Source organism: Typopeltis vanoorti, chromosome 1 (assembly GCF_054136105.1).
Source record: "Typopeltis vanoorti isolate ZY-2024b chromosome 1, IOZ_Tvanoo_1.0, whole genome shotgun sequence".
NCBI classification, from domain to species: Eukaryota; Metazoa; Arthropoda; class Arachnida; order Uropygi; family Thelyphonidae; genus Typopeltis; species Typopeltis vanoorti.
The window spans coordinates 169,763,510-169,779,969 of NC_143549.1; the positions used below are offsets into that span (position 1 = coordinate 169,763,510).

A 16,460-nucleotide genomic window follows, 5' to 3' on the forward strand; every position below is an offset into this window, starting at 1 on the left:
GTGGAATCCAAAGAAATCATCCTCAATCAAGTACATCTCAACATTAACCTCAGGTATAACCCCTCAGACTACCATTGTGCTGCCATCCAACTTTGCTGTGTTCATGAGATGTTTAATGCATGTGCATGCCTAAGAATGAAGAGATACACAGAACGGTTTCAAATGTTAATATGCTAATACTTTAATGTATAGTTTTTTGATCTTTCACATTTTTTGTTGGTTGTTCCCTCTTTTTATGCACCTGAAGAAACCTTCTATGAAGATGAAACTAGTTGTGCAATCTACTTAATTAAAATAATATTTTTACTTTTATCTTTTGGCTTTGTCATTTAATCTTTTTTTTTTAAAATATGTCTCTCATCCAGGTAAATCTGTTACATCATATATATATATATGAGAGTAACTGCGCGTGTTTTGATGATGCCGCTTGCATTTACTACTGATATTTCTATGATAATTATATTCAGCTAAACCAAATTCTATTATAGGATCGATATAAGAAAAGAAAAAAAAAACTAAATAAGATGATTTTACTTATGGTTTAATCTTTGTCTTTAGGGATCTGTTTTACATCTTTTAGCCTTAAAAGATGTAAAACAGTGAAGTTTTGACAATAATGCATTACACTGTCATACTGCTATTCTTACTTTTTGTTGTGCTGTGTTTTTCCATGTTTGAATCTAAACGCCAGATTACCATAACAAAAGCAGACAAAGGAAATGCAACCGTGGTGATGGACACAACTGAATATGAAAACAAAATGCACACACTATTACAAGATCAGTCAACATACAAAATTATAGATCGCAATCCCACCAACACACAAAAGAATAAGGCACGAAAATTATTGAAAAAAGTCACTTCCTGGCCCAAAGACACAGTTAACAAACTCAAACCCTTCCATGTTAAAACACCGAGGATCTATGGATCACCAAAAATTCACAAACCAGGCACACCCCTACGCCCAATTGTGGACAGTATAAATAGTCCCACATACAAACTGGCTAGACATTTAGCGAAGCTACTAGCCACTCTCACTAACAATTCTCCCTCCTTTATCAAAAATTCAGCACACCTAAAAAGCATCTTACAACACCTCACCCTAAAAAGCTCAGACTTAATAGTAAGCTTTGACATCACTTCACTATTCACAAATGTACCACTAATAGAAACCCTCAATCTACTGAAGTCTCACTTCCCCCCTGATATATTTGAACTATTCAAATTCACAATACATGCAGGATATTTCACATGGAAAGGGAAAATATACAAACAAATTGATGGGACAGCCATGGGCTTCCCCCCTTTCTCCCCCCCAGCCAACTTTTACATAGAACACCTGGAAAAACAAGCAATCAATACAGCCACTCTCAAACCAACACTTTGGCTACGCTATGTTGATGATGTGCTTGCTATTTGGCCACATGGCCCTGAGACATTGAAAACATTCTTAGCACATTTAAATAGCCAACATCCAAAAATCCACTTTACTATGGAACTGGAAGCCAACAACTGTCTGCCCTTCCTGGATACACTCATCACACGTCTCCCAGATGGTTCCTTAGCATTTTCAGTTTTCAGAAAACCCACACATACAGGCAGATACTTACACAAACAATCACACCATCATCCTTCTCAACAATATGGCATATTAAAAACGCTAACCCATAGAGCGAGAGCAATCTGTTCAAATGACAAGGCTCTTACTGCTGAACTCACTCACTTATGCCACACCTTCTTGGCCAACGGCTACAATCCACAAAAAATAAACAAAATACTAAACACTCCCAAGAAACCCCTCCCACCATCCACCACAGAGAACTACAACAAAACAGTCACCATCCCCTACATTAAAGGCACATCCGAAAAGATCTCAAGAATTCTCAATAAACATAAACTACACACTACATTCAGACCATATAGCAAATTAGCCACCCTCATCCGCTCACCCAAGGACAGCATTCCTCCTTTATCACATCCAGGAGTCTACCAAGTACCCTGCTCATGCAATCAAGCCTACTATGGTCAAACAGGAAGAACTGTGAATATCCGCATCAGCGAACATAAACGATACGTCCGGAAATATCATTATGGGAAGTCGGGCCTAGCAGACCATGCTCTGGATACCCCTGCACACAGGATCAACTGGAAAAACACAAAAGTACTACACAGAAACCCATATAAATCAGAGAGATTGTTCTTAGAGGCGACAGAAGCCCTAAAACACACTCCAAATCTCAACAAATATGGCTGTATTAACTTGCCGAAGATCTGGGAGACAGTCATATTAAGAAAAAACTAGCACTTTTCTAGGACTCTAATAATATATGATAGCGTTTTTTTTTTTTTTTTTTTTTTTTTTTCTTCTTCAGATAGAGGGTGCCAAAATCAGGACTCTAGTCTTTGTGTTGCTGCTACAATTTTAAGAACACCATGTTGTTTTAGTCTTGTGTATTGTGACAGTGTTTTTGTGCTCTGAAGATGCTGGTTATAATACCAGCGAAATATCAGCATCAAGTTAATAAATTAATTATTTACTTAGTTTCTGTGTTCTATTATACCGTTAAAATAATAAACTACATATAACAAATTTAGTTTAATCCTTTATCCAAGTGTAAGCAAACAAAGTTTGCGCCTGAAAATATCTTCAGGACTGAGGTAATGTGGTACATCCCTTGACAACTCGTAGTGTACCTCAGTCTGAAGATATTTTCAGGCACAAACTTTGTTTGCTTACAGATAAAACTAAATTTACTGGATTTTCTATATAACACATGCTCTTATCTAGCTTTTTCCATTTTAATTACAAGTATGAGATAGCTATTGTATTAATTGTTAGTTATTTTTTCTATTAACAGAATATGTTAGTAAATTAGACACCAGCATAAGTTAGATGGATGCATATAGGAATTTATCTTATCTTATAGGTATGTAGATTGATCTTTTTTTTTTTTTTTAATCTTGGATAGATGATTATATCTGTATGCAGTTGTGATAGTTATGATCCTGCACTAAATAAACTGCTTGTCATAATTTTTAATTCTCCTTCCTTCGAAAGAAGAACCAAAGAATATTACATAATAAAATGAACATTTTGTTTAATGTAGCAAAAAAAACAAAAACAAAATAAAACGAACGTACTCTTCCCTTACCACAGAGTTATTTATGAATGCATCACATAAGGGATTTCTCATATATAGCCTTTAAACTTTATATAGGTAGAGAAGTAAAGACATTACAAAAACTTTTTAGAAGGTCAATATGAAATTCTCAGCTCATGTTTATATAGCATTCTTCCCTTTAAAAGTTTTCATAAATTAATTACTTTTCTTTATTAGATCCATGTTGTATCGGGGTTCTGAAGTAATTAGGGATTTGGAATGGGTGATATTTGATGAAGTTCATTATATTAATGATGCTGAGGTAAGAAAATATATATTAATACTTGCAATCTCAGAAAATGCCAAAATATCAAGTTTGTTGAATAACATGATACCTGAAAACACAGGAATATATTTAATGATAATGGCTATCTTAAATACAGATATTTCAGTCTGAAAATAAGCCCATCCTCAATGAAATAAGACAAATTCAAAAGGTGGAATAGAATTTTACCTTCATTGCACAGACAATTCACTGGAGATGGTATCTGACTGTTAAGACATAACTAATGATATAATGTTAATATGTTATGTTAATGATATAATGTCATATACCATGAAGGTTTTCAAACTCCCTTTTTTGAATATTCTATCTTGTGAATTTGTTTTATTTGACTGAGTATGGTTTGTTATTTTTAGGCAGAAACATCGCTATTTTAAGATTGTTATGCTCGTTAAATACGTGCTTATGCTTTAATGTATCATGTTATACATTCCTTATGTTACAAGTACCTTTAGATACTCATTTGTTGAACTTTGTCTTTAGCACATAAACTAAGACATCCATATTTTATTTATTTATTTATTAATACTTTTTGGAGTTACATACTCAATGACTCATGTCTCTGACATTTGAATTTATAAATTTTTATTCTTTAACAATTTGTAGTATCTGAAATTGTATAATACTGAATACACACCACTGTTTAGCCCTAGCTTAAATGCAAATGCATGGCAGCTGAGTAATTCAATTTTATTTTCATTCTTTTTCTCATTCATATTCTTATTATATTTTTACATTATTCTACAGTGTTGTTAAACACTGTAGCATAATGTAAATGAGGATGGCAAATAATGCTTTGAAGAACTGCTGAGTACAGAAAAACTTCCAAGTATTAAGTGTGGAGAGGTAAGAGATGAATAATATGCACCTTCAATAAAGTGTGAGAGCACCTGTGGAAGCTGTTCAATAAGTTATTTTTTACTTACCATTGAACAATAACTAAGAGATCAACACTCTGAAGTTATTGCATTTTAAGAAAGACAATATCTGAATATTATGGTTGAGATCACAAACCAGTGGATTACTTAAGAAAATGCTTGGATGATGAGCATTAAATGTTATTTTGTTTGGACAGAAAAAATATATCGATATAATTTCTATTATGAAATAACCCACAACTAGTATTTCAGGGAGATGAGGAAAGAACTAATTTTGCTTGTCTTAAAATACATATAGAATGTCAGAGATCTTATTTATTAGATATTAAGAAAGAAAGAAGGGATTAACAGAAGTCATAAGAATAATATGATAGTGAAAGTGTTATTTCTTGTTTACAAATCTGATAATATTGAGATCTTTTATTATTATTATTATTATTATTATTATTATTATTATTATGCAACACCTCTAAGGAGTCCATAGACTCATCGAGGGAAGGCACCTACTCTACAACTCCCTGTCTTCACCACTCAATCCATTAACTACACCGAATCACATCATATACACCAGCGCCATCTACTAGTATTTTCACAGACAATCACAAACATCCATGCCCATGGCAGGATTCGAACCCACAGCCTTTTGGCTGGAGAGTGAATACTCTAACCACTCGGCCAACCAGGCTGGCATCTTTAATCATCAATCAAAGATCTTCAATCTTCAATTGGCATCTTCAATCAAGATAACATTTCTTTTCTACAGTTTGCTTTGTAACATGGAATTGTTGCTACCGTATATCTCTGATATTGATATATCGAGGCAATTTATTTAACTTTATCTTTTCTTATTTTAGTCACTATTTCAAGTTCTATCGCATGTACCTCTTTGCTAAGTAGGTTGCGCCATTGTTATGTGATCTTCATTAATATTAATCTTAACCTTATGTCTCGCTTCTCTTATGCCTTTTCTTACGTAACTTAACTTTTAAGGGCCACCAGAAATTACCCATTCCCTGAATTCTATGAGTTATCCTGGTCACTCAGGCAAATTTATTTTTTATCTGCACCAGCCTGGGCCTTAAGGTTAGAGATAAACTCAGCCTTTAGGGTAATCATAGAATATCAGGTGCCACTAACAATGTAAATTAAATTCTTAGAACTTGGGCTCTCTGGCTTATTTTATTTTATTTGCAGTCGTACCCTACTACTTTCAATTGGGGTATTCACACACACACGTTCTCAGGTTCGATATTTTATGAAGGGTCAGGGTCAGTCATCATGATCAGAAACACATATAAGTAAGGAATCAAAACATTTATTAAACTTCATAAATAATGCCATACAAGTTAAAATGGTTATCAAATCTAATGTTAAACTTCTACCATTCATTCACTCTCTCACTCTTAAAAACAATTATGCATTGACTTCAAAATATTAGCAAATTCATTAACTCAACATATAATACATTCATAATTACAGCTCATTTGGACATTAAGGCATTTTAGCACATTTTATAATCTCTCTCTCTCTCTCTCGGATTAAATAAGACAGAATCTCTATCTAACTGAAAGTCCTTAAAGTTTTCTTCAAAAACATAGTCATTTACATAGATCTTAATTCTTCACTCTTTCTTTCATTACAAATTTTAGGTTGCATTCTCTTAACACTGTTAGTCAATTTTCAAAAGGGGCTAGAACAAATGAGAGTACTTATCTATTCTTTATCGGTTTTCTTCCGTCCTTCCTTCTTTGTTTCGATTCTGGTTGTCTCGATCTTATCTCCACGTGAGTTACACGCACGTGCTCACCTGGGCTGGGCTGGGCGCTATCTTTCTGCTAAGGTTTTACGTCGATGATCTTTCCATCACGGATACGGTTAATCTTGCCGAAATCTACTGCAGTGTCATGCCGGATCCTATCATAAGTCAGCCCTCAAAAATGAGAGCTGAACTGCGAAGAACTCTTGGAGCACACGGAGAGAAATCCAGAAACAAGAAAAAATGGGGTGATTTACTTCCGTGTCGCGGGTTTTATTCGCTCTCCTAGAGCACTACCTTTCCGAGTTTGAATTTCTCTTATCGTCTCACCCATTGGTCTCCGGCTGGGTGACTTCACCGATCAACATACAGGACTTCTTGTTTCCGGGAACATATGCATCATGATGCCTTCTTAGATGTGATGCCCGCGGGTGCTTACGCTGCTTTTACAGTATTAGGGCGATCTTTGCTCTATGTTGCTGAATAATATGCATTCTTTCATTTACAATATTTCACTAATAATTTCTCTCTTATTTTGCCCCTTTTTGCTGACTTACATTCATGCTAGACATTTAGATACATTAATTTAAAATTCACAAAATTCACAGTTTATTATACAAGATTACAAAAAAAATTATTACAAAAAAAACATAGTTACACTGTGCTAAAAGATAAGTATGCATGTATGTTTTTTGCTAATTGTTAGATTCTGGAATGGTGACGTCATGTAAAATTTGAAGTCGCCTATTTCAGATCTAACAGAATACTATTCATTTGGTAGGTGTAGTACTGTTAAGCATGAAATTGCTTCAATGTAGGAGATGCAAAGGACACTTCTCGAAGGAACTGTTGAGGGAAAGAGAGGAAGACAAAGACTGGAGTGGATGAAAAATATAGAAGACTGGACCTATCTCTCATATGAGGAATGCAGCAGAGAGGCGCAGAATAGGACATGGTGGAGACACATGGTAGTCAATCTCCTGGAGGGAGAAGACATCTGACAGGACAGGAAATGCACCATTGTCAAGAAATAATATCTGGACCTAACAGTCATGCTCTCTGACCAGTAGATTTAATCCTCACCATTATTGCTGATTTTCATATCAAATATATTACAACAGTTATTTAATTTAATCTGGGAATCTTGCAGACTTGTGCTGGATGTATCCAGAAGTATAACATCAAATGTATAAAGTAAAAAGTTAAGATTTACATTAATTTTGATATCAGAGTTAATACTACTTTCCTTCATAATATGATCCATGTAAATAATGAAGAACAGTGGAGATAATGTGCATCCTTGTCGTACACTTGATTTAACATCAAAGCATCTTCCTGTACCTCCTTTAATTCTGACCAGTGAATTACAGCTTAAATAGAGACTGTATCACTTGATATAATGTCCCATTTATATCATATAACTTTAGCATTCTAATGAGCATTCCTCCTGGCACCTTGTCATATGCCTTTTCCAGATCTGCTGAGCTTATATACAAATCCTCTTGTTATATTCCCAAAATTTCTCAACTGTTTGTCTTAAAGTGAAAATCTGATACTGACAACCTCTATTTGTCATAAATCCATCTTGTTCTTTACCAAGCTTCCCTTCCACAATTTTTCTTAGCCATTTCTCAAGTATTATTATTATTATTATTAAACAGACACCTCCATGGAATCCAAAGACTCATTGCAGGAAGACCCATTATATCCACACAATCTATCATACCTCTCCTTGAACTCATTAACAGACAAAACACTCACAACTGACTCTGGCAACCCATTTTGCTCATTCACAACTCTCCAAGCAAAAATTCTAGTCCATACACCACTAACCACACCTTTATTCATCTTCCAGGGATGACTCCCTTCTTCTGATCCTTCTAGCCAAATGCTGAAACATTTCCCCTGCATCATTCCTATCCTTTAAGCAACTGAAATATTTCTGTCATATCCCTCTTTTTCTCCTATCAATCAACTTTTGCAATCCACACATCCTCATAGAGAACATTCCACAGGTCACTCACCATCTTGGTCACTTGCCTCTGATTCCTCTCCACTGCTTCCTCATCCCCAAGAAACCCAGGGGACCAGACGAGCACAGTAATCCAAATGTGGGCATTTGGATTACTGTGTTTGGAATAACGACTTCTTTATCTCTACATTAATGTGTTCTCCAATAGCCAAGTAATCTTATGGGCTATCTTAGCAACCATAGCAGTATGTTCTCGAAACTTTAACTCTCTGTCTACCACCATCCCTAAATCTCTAGCTTCATCTATTTCCTGGAGTACAGTGCCATCAATATGATACACGACTTGTAATCTGTTTATCCCAAAATGCATAACTTGACATTTTTTCACATTAAACTGATACCCGTTATATTTTACCCATACTGACAGCCTATTTAAATCATCCTGCGAGCTCTTCACATCACCTAGATTAACTATTACTCTACTTAATTTCTCATCATCAGCAAACAACTAAATATTTCCTTTCAGGTTATTTCTTATATCATTTATGTACAAGTCAAACAGCAATGGGCCCAGCACCGAACCTTGTGGCACACCACTAGTCACCTGTTTTCACCTCGATTCTGCTCCTCCACATGCCATATTTTGATATCTTTCCAGCAGCCACCCTCTTATCCACTTAATCAGTGTCATAGCCATCCCCATTTGTTCTAATTTGTGTAACAGTGTTCCATGTAGTATTCTGTCAAATGCCTTTGCAAAATCCAGCAAAATCATTGTGTAGCCATTTCCTTAATCCAACTCAGCTGTTACTCTATTGTAAAAAGTAAATTACTAAGGCATGACCGACACTTCACAAACCCATGTTGACCCTCATTCAGTATCATATTTTTATCTCTCCATTCTTGAATTCTCTTTTTGACCAATTTTTCTAGTTCTTTTACTACCATGCCTGAGATACTGATTGGTCTATAATTTGCTATTATAGTCTTAGAACCTCCCTTATGCAAGGGAATTATTTTGCCCTCTTTCAGCTCCCTTGGAGTTCTGCTAGCACTGAGACTTATATTAAAGAGCCTAGTGAGGCATTACTGGTTCCTTTGTACATTCTTGCAAAGCCCTAACTGATATGCAATCCAACTGTATTTACAATATCCTAAGAACCTCCAATTCATGCACCTCTGTTCCCACATCGGTGTCTGTCCTATACGTTAAAGCAGTAACCTTACTAGGATGATATACCCTTGTGAAGTGGTCACTCAGTAACCCAACTATTTTATCTGCTTCTATCTCCTCGTGACCATCATCACTCATTAGGATTAATCATCTGTAGTCATTCTTCCTCTTATTTGCCACAATGAAAGAACTCCCATGGGATTTCCTTTGGCCTGCTTGTCTAGATTCTTCTCGTAATCTGATTTTGCCTTCATTGCCATGCTGGTCACCTTTCTTGAGTAAGCCTTGAACTATTCATGAGTTTGCTGATTACCTTTCTCTTTATATACCCTCCACAGCACTTTCTTCTTCTGCAGCTCGTGCTTAATGATATTACTCATCCATCTAACCCCTATCTGATTAACCCTCCTTACCTTAGGTATTCAATTTAATATTGCATCCTCTAGATGCAAGTATATCTGCATAAATCTTACCACTATAACGAAACATAAGGAAATACCTCTGTAATTCTCACATTGTTTTATTTGCCTTTTTATAGATGGATAATATGAGAACTCTACTCCAATCATCTGAAATTTGACCCTCTGACCAGGCCTTCTGAATTATGCAGTGCAGCCACTGTAAAACTTTGATACCTTCATATTTAAGCATTTCTGGTCGAATTTCACCTACTTCAGCTGCCTTTACAAGTTGTAGGATTTTGATGTTTTTTCTATTTCAAGTATGAATACATATTCCTGACTGCATTCCTGTTGGATGTTTTCTTCCACCCTGCTGACACTGCTTGTTTCATTTAGCATTATTTCAAAGTAATTATTCCAGACATCTGGAATATCTTTGTCTTAAGTGTTCATGTTACTTTATCATTTGTGACTTCTTTTACAGTACTCTTTCCTCCATTTCTGAGCTTTTTCAATAGCCTCCAGAATATTTTGCCACCTTCCTGATATTTATTTTCTATGTTCTTTCCATGACTTATTCTCCATTGAAACATATCATTAAAAAAAAAAGAGGGAGAGATCTTAGGTTACTACTTTTGCACATTTCATTGCTTTCTTACATTTTTCTCTGTGTATTCTCTAATAGCACAAGCTAACTTTCTTGCCAAGAACTTTTGATATGCTTTCTTCTTTTCCTTGATTGCCTTTTTAACTTTCTGAGTCCACCACGGAGTTCTGAAAAACCAGAACTCCATGGTGAGGTTGTCTATCCTTACAGACAACCTCACCACATGCTTCTCTGGCTCTCACACAAAAGCAGTGTGTATGAAACATTGATGCATCCTGATTTCACTTTATGGCACTCCTGTTGACTTATTGAAACATATTATTAAAGAAAAAAGAGGAGGAGAGATCTTAGGTGAGTACTTTTTCATGAGGTGTAAGATTTTGCATAATTTGTCGAGCTCAGCCCATTCCATTCCAGCAAATCACACAAATTGCTGGAAGAGCAAGTTGTGTGACTTGTTCTTCCAACTGCTATGCTAATTTTGGGACTACTTTCCATTAGTTTTGTAGTGTTGGTTTTGTGTGCCATTCTTACTAGTTATGTTATGTATTCGTTGTTCTGTGAGAGACTTTTGGGTTACAGCTGGTTGTGTCATAGAAATTCTTTTAGGACTGCTTGTGCAGCTACTCACACCTCCAAATACACCTTAAGTGTTTGGTGGTGAGATGAATAAAGTAGCCTCCTTCACAATTATGGCTCCTGACACTCAGTGGTCTTAGGTTGATTGTTACTGGTGAATTTCTTACTGTTCCTAACATGGACTCGGGAATTCTTAATTGCTACTTGATAATAGTTACATGCATTTTCCTCAAATGACATCCGACTGTTATTTCCCCTCTGAAATTATATTTGAAGCTCTTCCTGTATACTTGTTTTGCATATAAAATTGAAATAGAGTTCAGAGCAGTCACTGATCTAACTTTATGCCATCTCTTTCCTTTATGTGTCATAACGCTTGCATATTGTATAAAAAGTATAAAAGAAAATATCTCCTCTTTATTAAATTATTATTTAGAACACCTAAATGACCAAGCTATTTTCAACTCTACATATTCAGCTATGTCTGTGAGTATATTATGATGTCACTAGCATATTACTATTTGGCCCTAATAATAATGGCCTTAATAATCTCATTCTTAGTTTAGCTCAAAAAAGGAAAAAGAAAAGTAACTATCCTTCTCAGACGTGCTTCTTTCCTGAGAAGCAGATTTGCTTAGTCTTACAACAAGAACTCCATGTGCTCAAAAGTATAATGGGAGGAGAGGGGAAAAAAAGGGTACAATCCAACAATCATTCAAAGAATCTTAGTTATATTAATTTTTTATTGATCAGTAAACCATTTTATTTGGTTTACTGCCCTGTGTGTGTGTGTGTGTGTGTGTGTGTGTGTGTGTGTGTGTGTGTACCACATCTATTTATAAACCCATATATATATATATATATATATATATATATATGAAATAACAGATTTACTCGGTTGAGAGACATATTTTTTGAAATTACGTTTAGAGGAACATAAAAGAGACATCCCTTATGGCAGAACTGGAACAAGTGCTCTGTTGAACCATGTCCTGAATTCTGTGATGCTAACGACAAAACCTCTATCATTCATCCGGTCATATGGGACAAATCGTGAAGTATCTTTTTGTGCTTTGCTATGATGAACTGGAAAGAAGACTTGTAGAATCTAAAGAAATTGTTCTCATTCCAGTACATCTCAACACTAACCTGAGCTGTAATTTCCCAGACTGTCATTGCACTGCCATCCAACTTTGGCATTCACAAGACCTTGAATGCATCTGCATGCCCAACAATGAAGAGATATACAGAACAGCTTCGAATGTTATGCACCTGAAGAAGTCTTCTAAGAAGATGAAACTAGTTGTGCAGTTTACTTAAAATAGTGTTTCTATTTTTATCTCTTGGCTTATAATCATTTAATCTATTTCAAAAAAAAAAAAAAAAAAAAATATATATATATATATATATTCATGCTTTTTATATACTGACTGAGATCCGAGAATTAGAATAAATAATGAAATTTATTAAAATATGCAACATATTTCATCTAGGTGGCTGACTTCTTCAGGCATGATAGAACATAGAAAGCCAATAAAAAACACTGTAAAGAAACATCAAGTCACTATAAAACCATAAATTATAAAAATATAAAATCGACTATAAACAACAGTTATTTTGAGCTGAAGCTACAGTCCATGTTAAAGTTCTACTGTTAGAAACCTGTGCGTGTGTGATTTCACGAGTGCGTCAATATCTGACAGCAGAGCTAAAAAAGTCAGGCAAATTATAGCTGAGGTTACTGTTTATATGAAAAGGGTCCATGACAATCTCTTTAGACTTGATTATGCAGCATTCTACCTCGTCGTGGCATATGTGCAGGTTTGAAGTTGTTGTCCAGTTTATCTCATGTTGGCAGCCTTGATTATTTGTGTTAACCGAAAACAGGACATGGCTTGAGAGGGCACTAGCTCTAGTTCTTTTGTAAGCGATGTCTCTTTGGTGTTCCTCGAGACATAACATAACCTAGATATGTTATGTTTTGCTATGGTTATGCCATATATGTTATGCTATGGTTGAGAGACATATTTTTTGAAATTACGTCTAGAGGAACATAAAAGAGACATCCCTTATGGCAGAACCAGAACAAGTGCTCTGTTCAACCATGTCCTGAATTCTGTGACTGCATTATAACCAAATATGGAAAAGTTCTACCCTTAGGCCCATAAAAATAATGTGATATGCTATAACCAGCTACAAGAAAAGAACTAATGCAATTTATGCCCACTGTTACAAACATTAAAAGCTCAAAACCTTCACATTAGTGAATTGAATTTTATATTAAATAATGTTATTAATTACTGCATGATAACAGTTACAGGCATTTTCACCTAAATGACATCTGTCATTGCTCTCTGAAATTTATCTGAAGCTCTTTCTATATACTTGTTCATCATCATCAAATTCCTGCCATGTACCTCAAGGGGTATACAGGATATGATAGTACTACATGAAAAAATTATATCATTACTAACTTCCTATCTACAACTTTCCTCCAGATCAGTCTGTTACTTGTCAAGACTCCAATATTATCAGATCTTATATTTCTGTCATCTAAGGCACTATGTACCAAATCAATCCACCTATATCTTGGTCTTTCTCTGGGTCCTCTGACAATTTCAAGTTGTTTCCTAATATCCTCGTTTTTAATATGATATTGCCATTGATGCCATCTGTTCACACCTCTAATCTTTCTCAGGATTCTCATATCTGTGGTCTCTAGTCTTTGGTCAAGTGTTTTACTTCTGACCCAGCTCTCAGATCCATAAGTTAAAGATGGTTTGAACACCTCTTGTATACAGCTAATTTAATGTTTCAACTAATTTCTCTCTTATTCCATATGAATTTATTCAGTTGACTTCCTACTATACCAGCTTTTTTTATTCTGTTGTCTATTTCCATATTTAATTTACCATCTTCATTAAAAATCGTGCCTAAGTAGCTGAAATGTTTTACTTGTTCCACAGGTTCACCGTTCAGAATGCTGTTGACATTTTCAATGACTCTGCCTATTTTTATTGTCTTTGTCTTTTTAATTCTGACCTTCATACCATATTTATTACAACAGTTATTCAATTTAGTGAAGGAATCTTGCAGACTCGTAGCGGATTTATTGATAAGTATAACATCGTCCGCATAAAGCAAAGAGCTGACATTAACATCTCCAATTTTGATATCATGTTCAATACCACTTTTCTTGATAATGTGATCCATATAGATAATGAATAACAGAGGGGATAATGTACATCCTTGTCTCACAACAGATTTTTAACATTAAACCAACTTCCTGTACTTCCATCAATTCTAACTGCTGACTTACAACTCAAATAAAGACTAAGTATTGCTTGATATAATGCCCCATTGACACCATATAACCGTAGCATATTGAATAGCTTCTCTCTTGGCACCTTTCATATGCCTTTTCCAGATCTACAAAACTCAAATAGAGATATTTGTTATATTACCATGATTTCTCCACTATTTGTTGTAAAGTGAAGATCTGATCCTGACGGCCTCTTATGGGCTGGAATCCAACGTTCTTCACCACGCTTTTCTTCTACAATTCTTCTCAACCATTTCTCAAGTATACTTGCATATATCTTACCAGGAACACTCAGTAGGGAAATACCTCTGTAATTCTCACATTCGGTTTTATTTCCCTTTTTATATATGGGCACTATTAGAGCCCTACTCCAATCATCAGGAATTTGTTCTTCTATCCAGGCCTTCTGAACTATGCAGTGCAGCCACTGTAAGACTTTTTTATACCTTCATACTTGAGCATTTCTGGTCGAATATCATCTACTTCTGCTGCCTTTCCACATTTTAAGACTTTGATGGCTTTTTCTACTTCAAGTATGGATATGTATTCCTGACTGTATGCCTGGGCAGTGTTTTTTACCACTGTGCTATCATCACTGCTTGTTTCATTTAGCAATTTTCAAAGTAATTACTCCATTCTTCAAGGATATCTTTTTCTCCTGTTTTCATGTAGCCTTTATCATCTCTAACTCCTTTTACAGCACTCTTTCCTCCATTCCTAAGCTTCTTCAACAACCTCCAGAATATCTTGCCACCTTCTTGGTATTTATTTTCTATGTTCTTACCAAAGTCTTCCCATGACTTTTGTTTAGCCAGTTTTATAGAGTGTTTAGCTTTCTTACATTTGTCTCTGTTATCTCTAAGAACACAAGCTGACTTATTTGCCAGGAACTTTTGATATCCATTCTTCTTTTCTTTCACTGCCTCTTTAACTTCCTGTGTCCACTATGGAGTTCTGATTTTTCTATCCTTATAAACAACCTCACCACATGCCTCTCTGGCTGAATCAATCAGTGTTTTCTTCAGGGCTTGCCACTAAATCTCCAAGGTTTGGTTCCTGTTCTCAAACTCTTTCATTTTTTCTTCAATAATCTGTGTGTATTTTAGTCTACAGTTCACATCTGGAGAGCTGCTCAACTTTAATTCGCTTTAAAACCTTCTTGCATGTTATTCTTTTCAATATGAAATTCAATTTTATCCTGCTCAAGTGATCACTTGTTATATACTTGTTTTGCATTTGAAATCAAAATAGAATTTTGAGTAGTCAAATAATATTGCTGGAAATTGTATATTGTTTACAAAACAGAAAGGAAAATCTCAGAAAATAAAACAGATGACTAGAAATCATACATTGACAACAGAGTACAAAGGATGGCAGAACTGTGTGTGCCTGCATGTAAATATAAAGCACTCAAAATGATAGTACAAAAAAGTAGAAATGCACAATAATGAAGAACAGGAGACATAAGAAAGAAGAGTACGAACTTATTATTATTTACATGGGTTCTTTACGAATTCAAAAGATTCATTGTGGGAGACCCACTTTATCCATTAACACAATACCTATCATACATCTCCTTAAACCTATTCACTGTTGGGGGTACTCACAACTACCTCTGGCAATCCATTCCACTCATTTACCACCCTCTAAGTAAAGAACCTGGTCTGCACACCCCACCCTTACTAACCACACTTGTAGATAACTTCCAAGCGTGACCCCTTGTTTTCTCCCCTCCCTGTGTATTGAAAAATTTCTTCTGTGTCAGAAGAAATTTTTCTTCTGACACAAAAGTCTTATAGAATCCCTTTAGTAACTTATAAGTGTCCATCATATTCCATCTCCATCACCTGTTAGCTAAACTCTGCAACCCACATACTTTCAATCTCTCCTCATGGAGAACATTCCACAGATCTGTCACTAGCTTGGTCACTTGTCTCTGAATCCTCTCTACCACCTCCCGATCCCCAAGAAACACAGATAACCAAATCTGTGCACAGTAGTCAACATGTGGTCATATCATAGCCTTATAAAGAGGGATAATAACCTCCCTATCTTTACTTGTCAATGTGTTCTTAAGCATCCAAGTCATCCTCCGAGCTGTTTTGTCAACTCTTTTAATATGTCCTCTGAATTTCAAATTTCTATCCACCATCACCCCCAGAACCCTAGCCTAATCAGTTTCCTGTAATCTAGTACCATGAATAAAATGCAAAGTGCATTACCCTACATTTTACAAAATTGAATTGACAACTTGTCTTTTGCCCACACTTCCAATTTATTTAAATCATCCCGTAAGATATCTACATCATCTTTATTAATTATAGCTC

At 35.3% G+C, this 16,460-nt stretch overlaps 1 protein-coding gene across 1 annotated transcript in view; it reads left to right on the forward strand.

Annotated features, from left to right (window-relative positions):
- tst (superkiller complex helicase subunit twister) overlaps positions 1-16,460 on the forward strand; it is a 362,155-nt gene that overhangs the window by 163,126 nt on the left and 182,569 nt on the right. Inside the window, exon 12 of the mRNA XM_090399997.1 lies at positions 3,339-3,423. Coding sequence (XP_090256123.1) covers positions 3,339-3,423 — 85 coding nt within the window. The remainder of the gene's footprint in view (positions 1-3,338; positions 3,424-16,460) is intronic.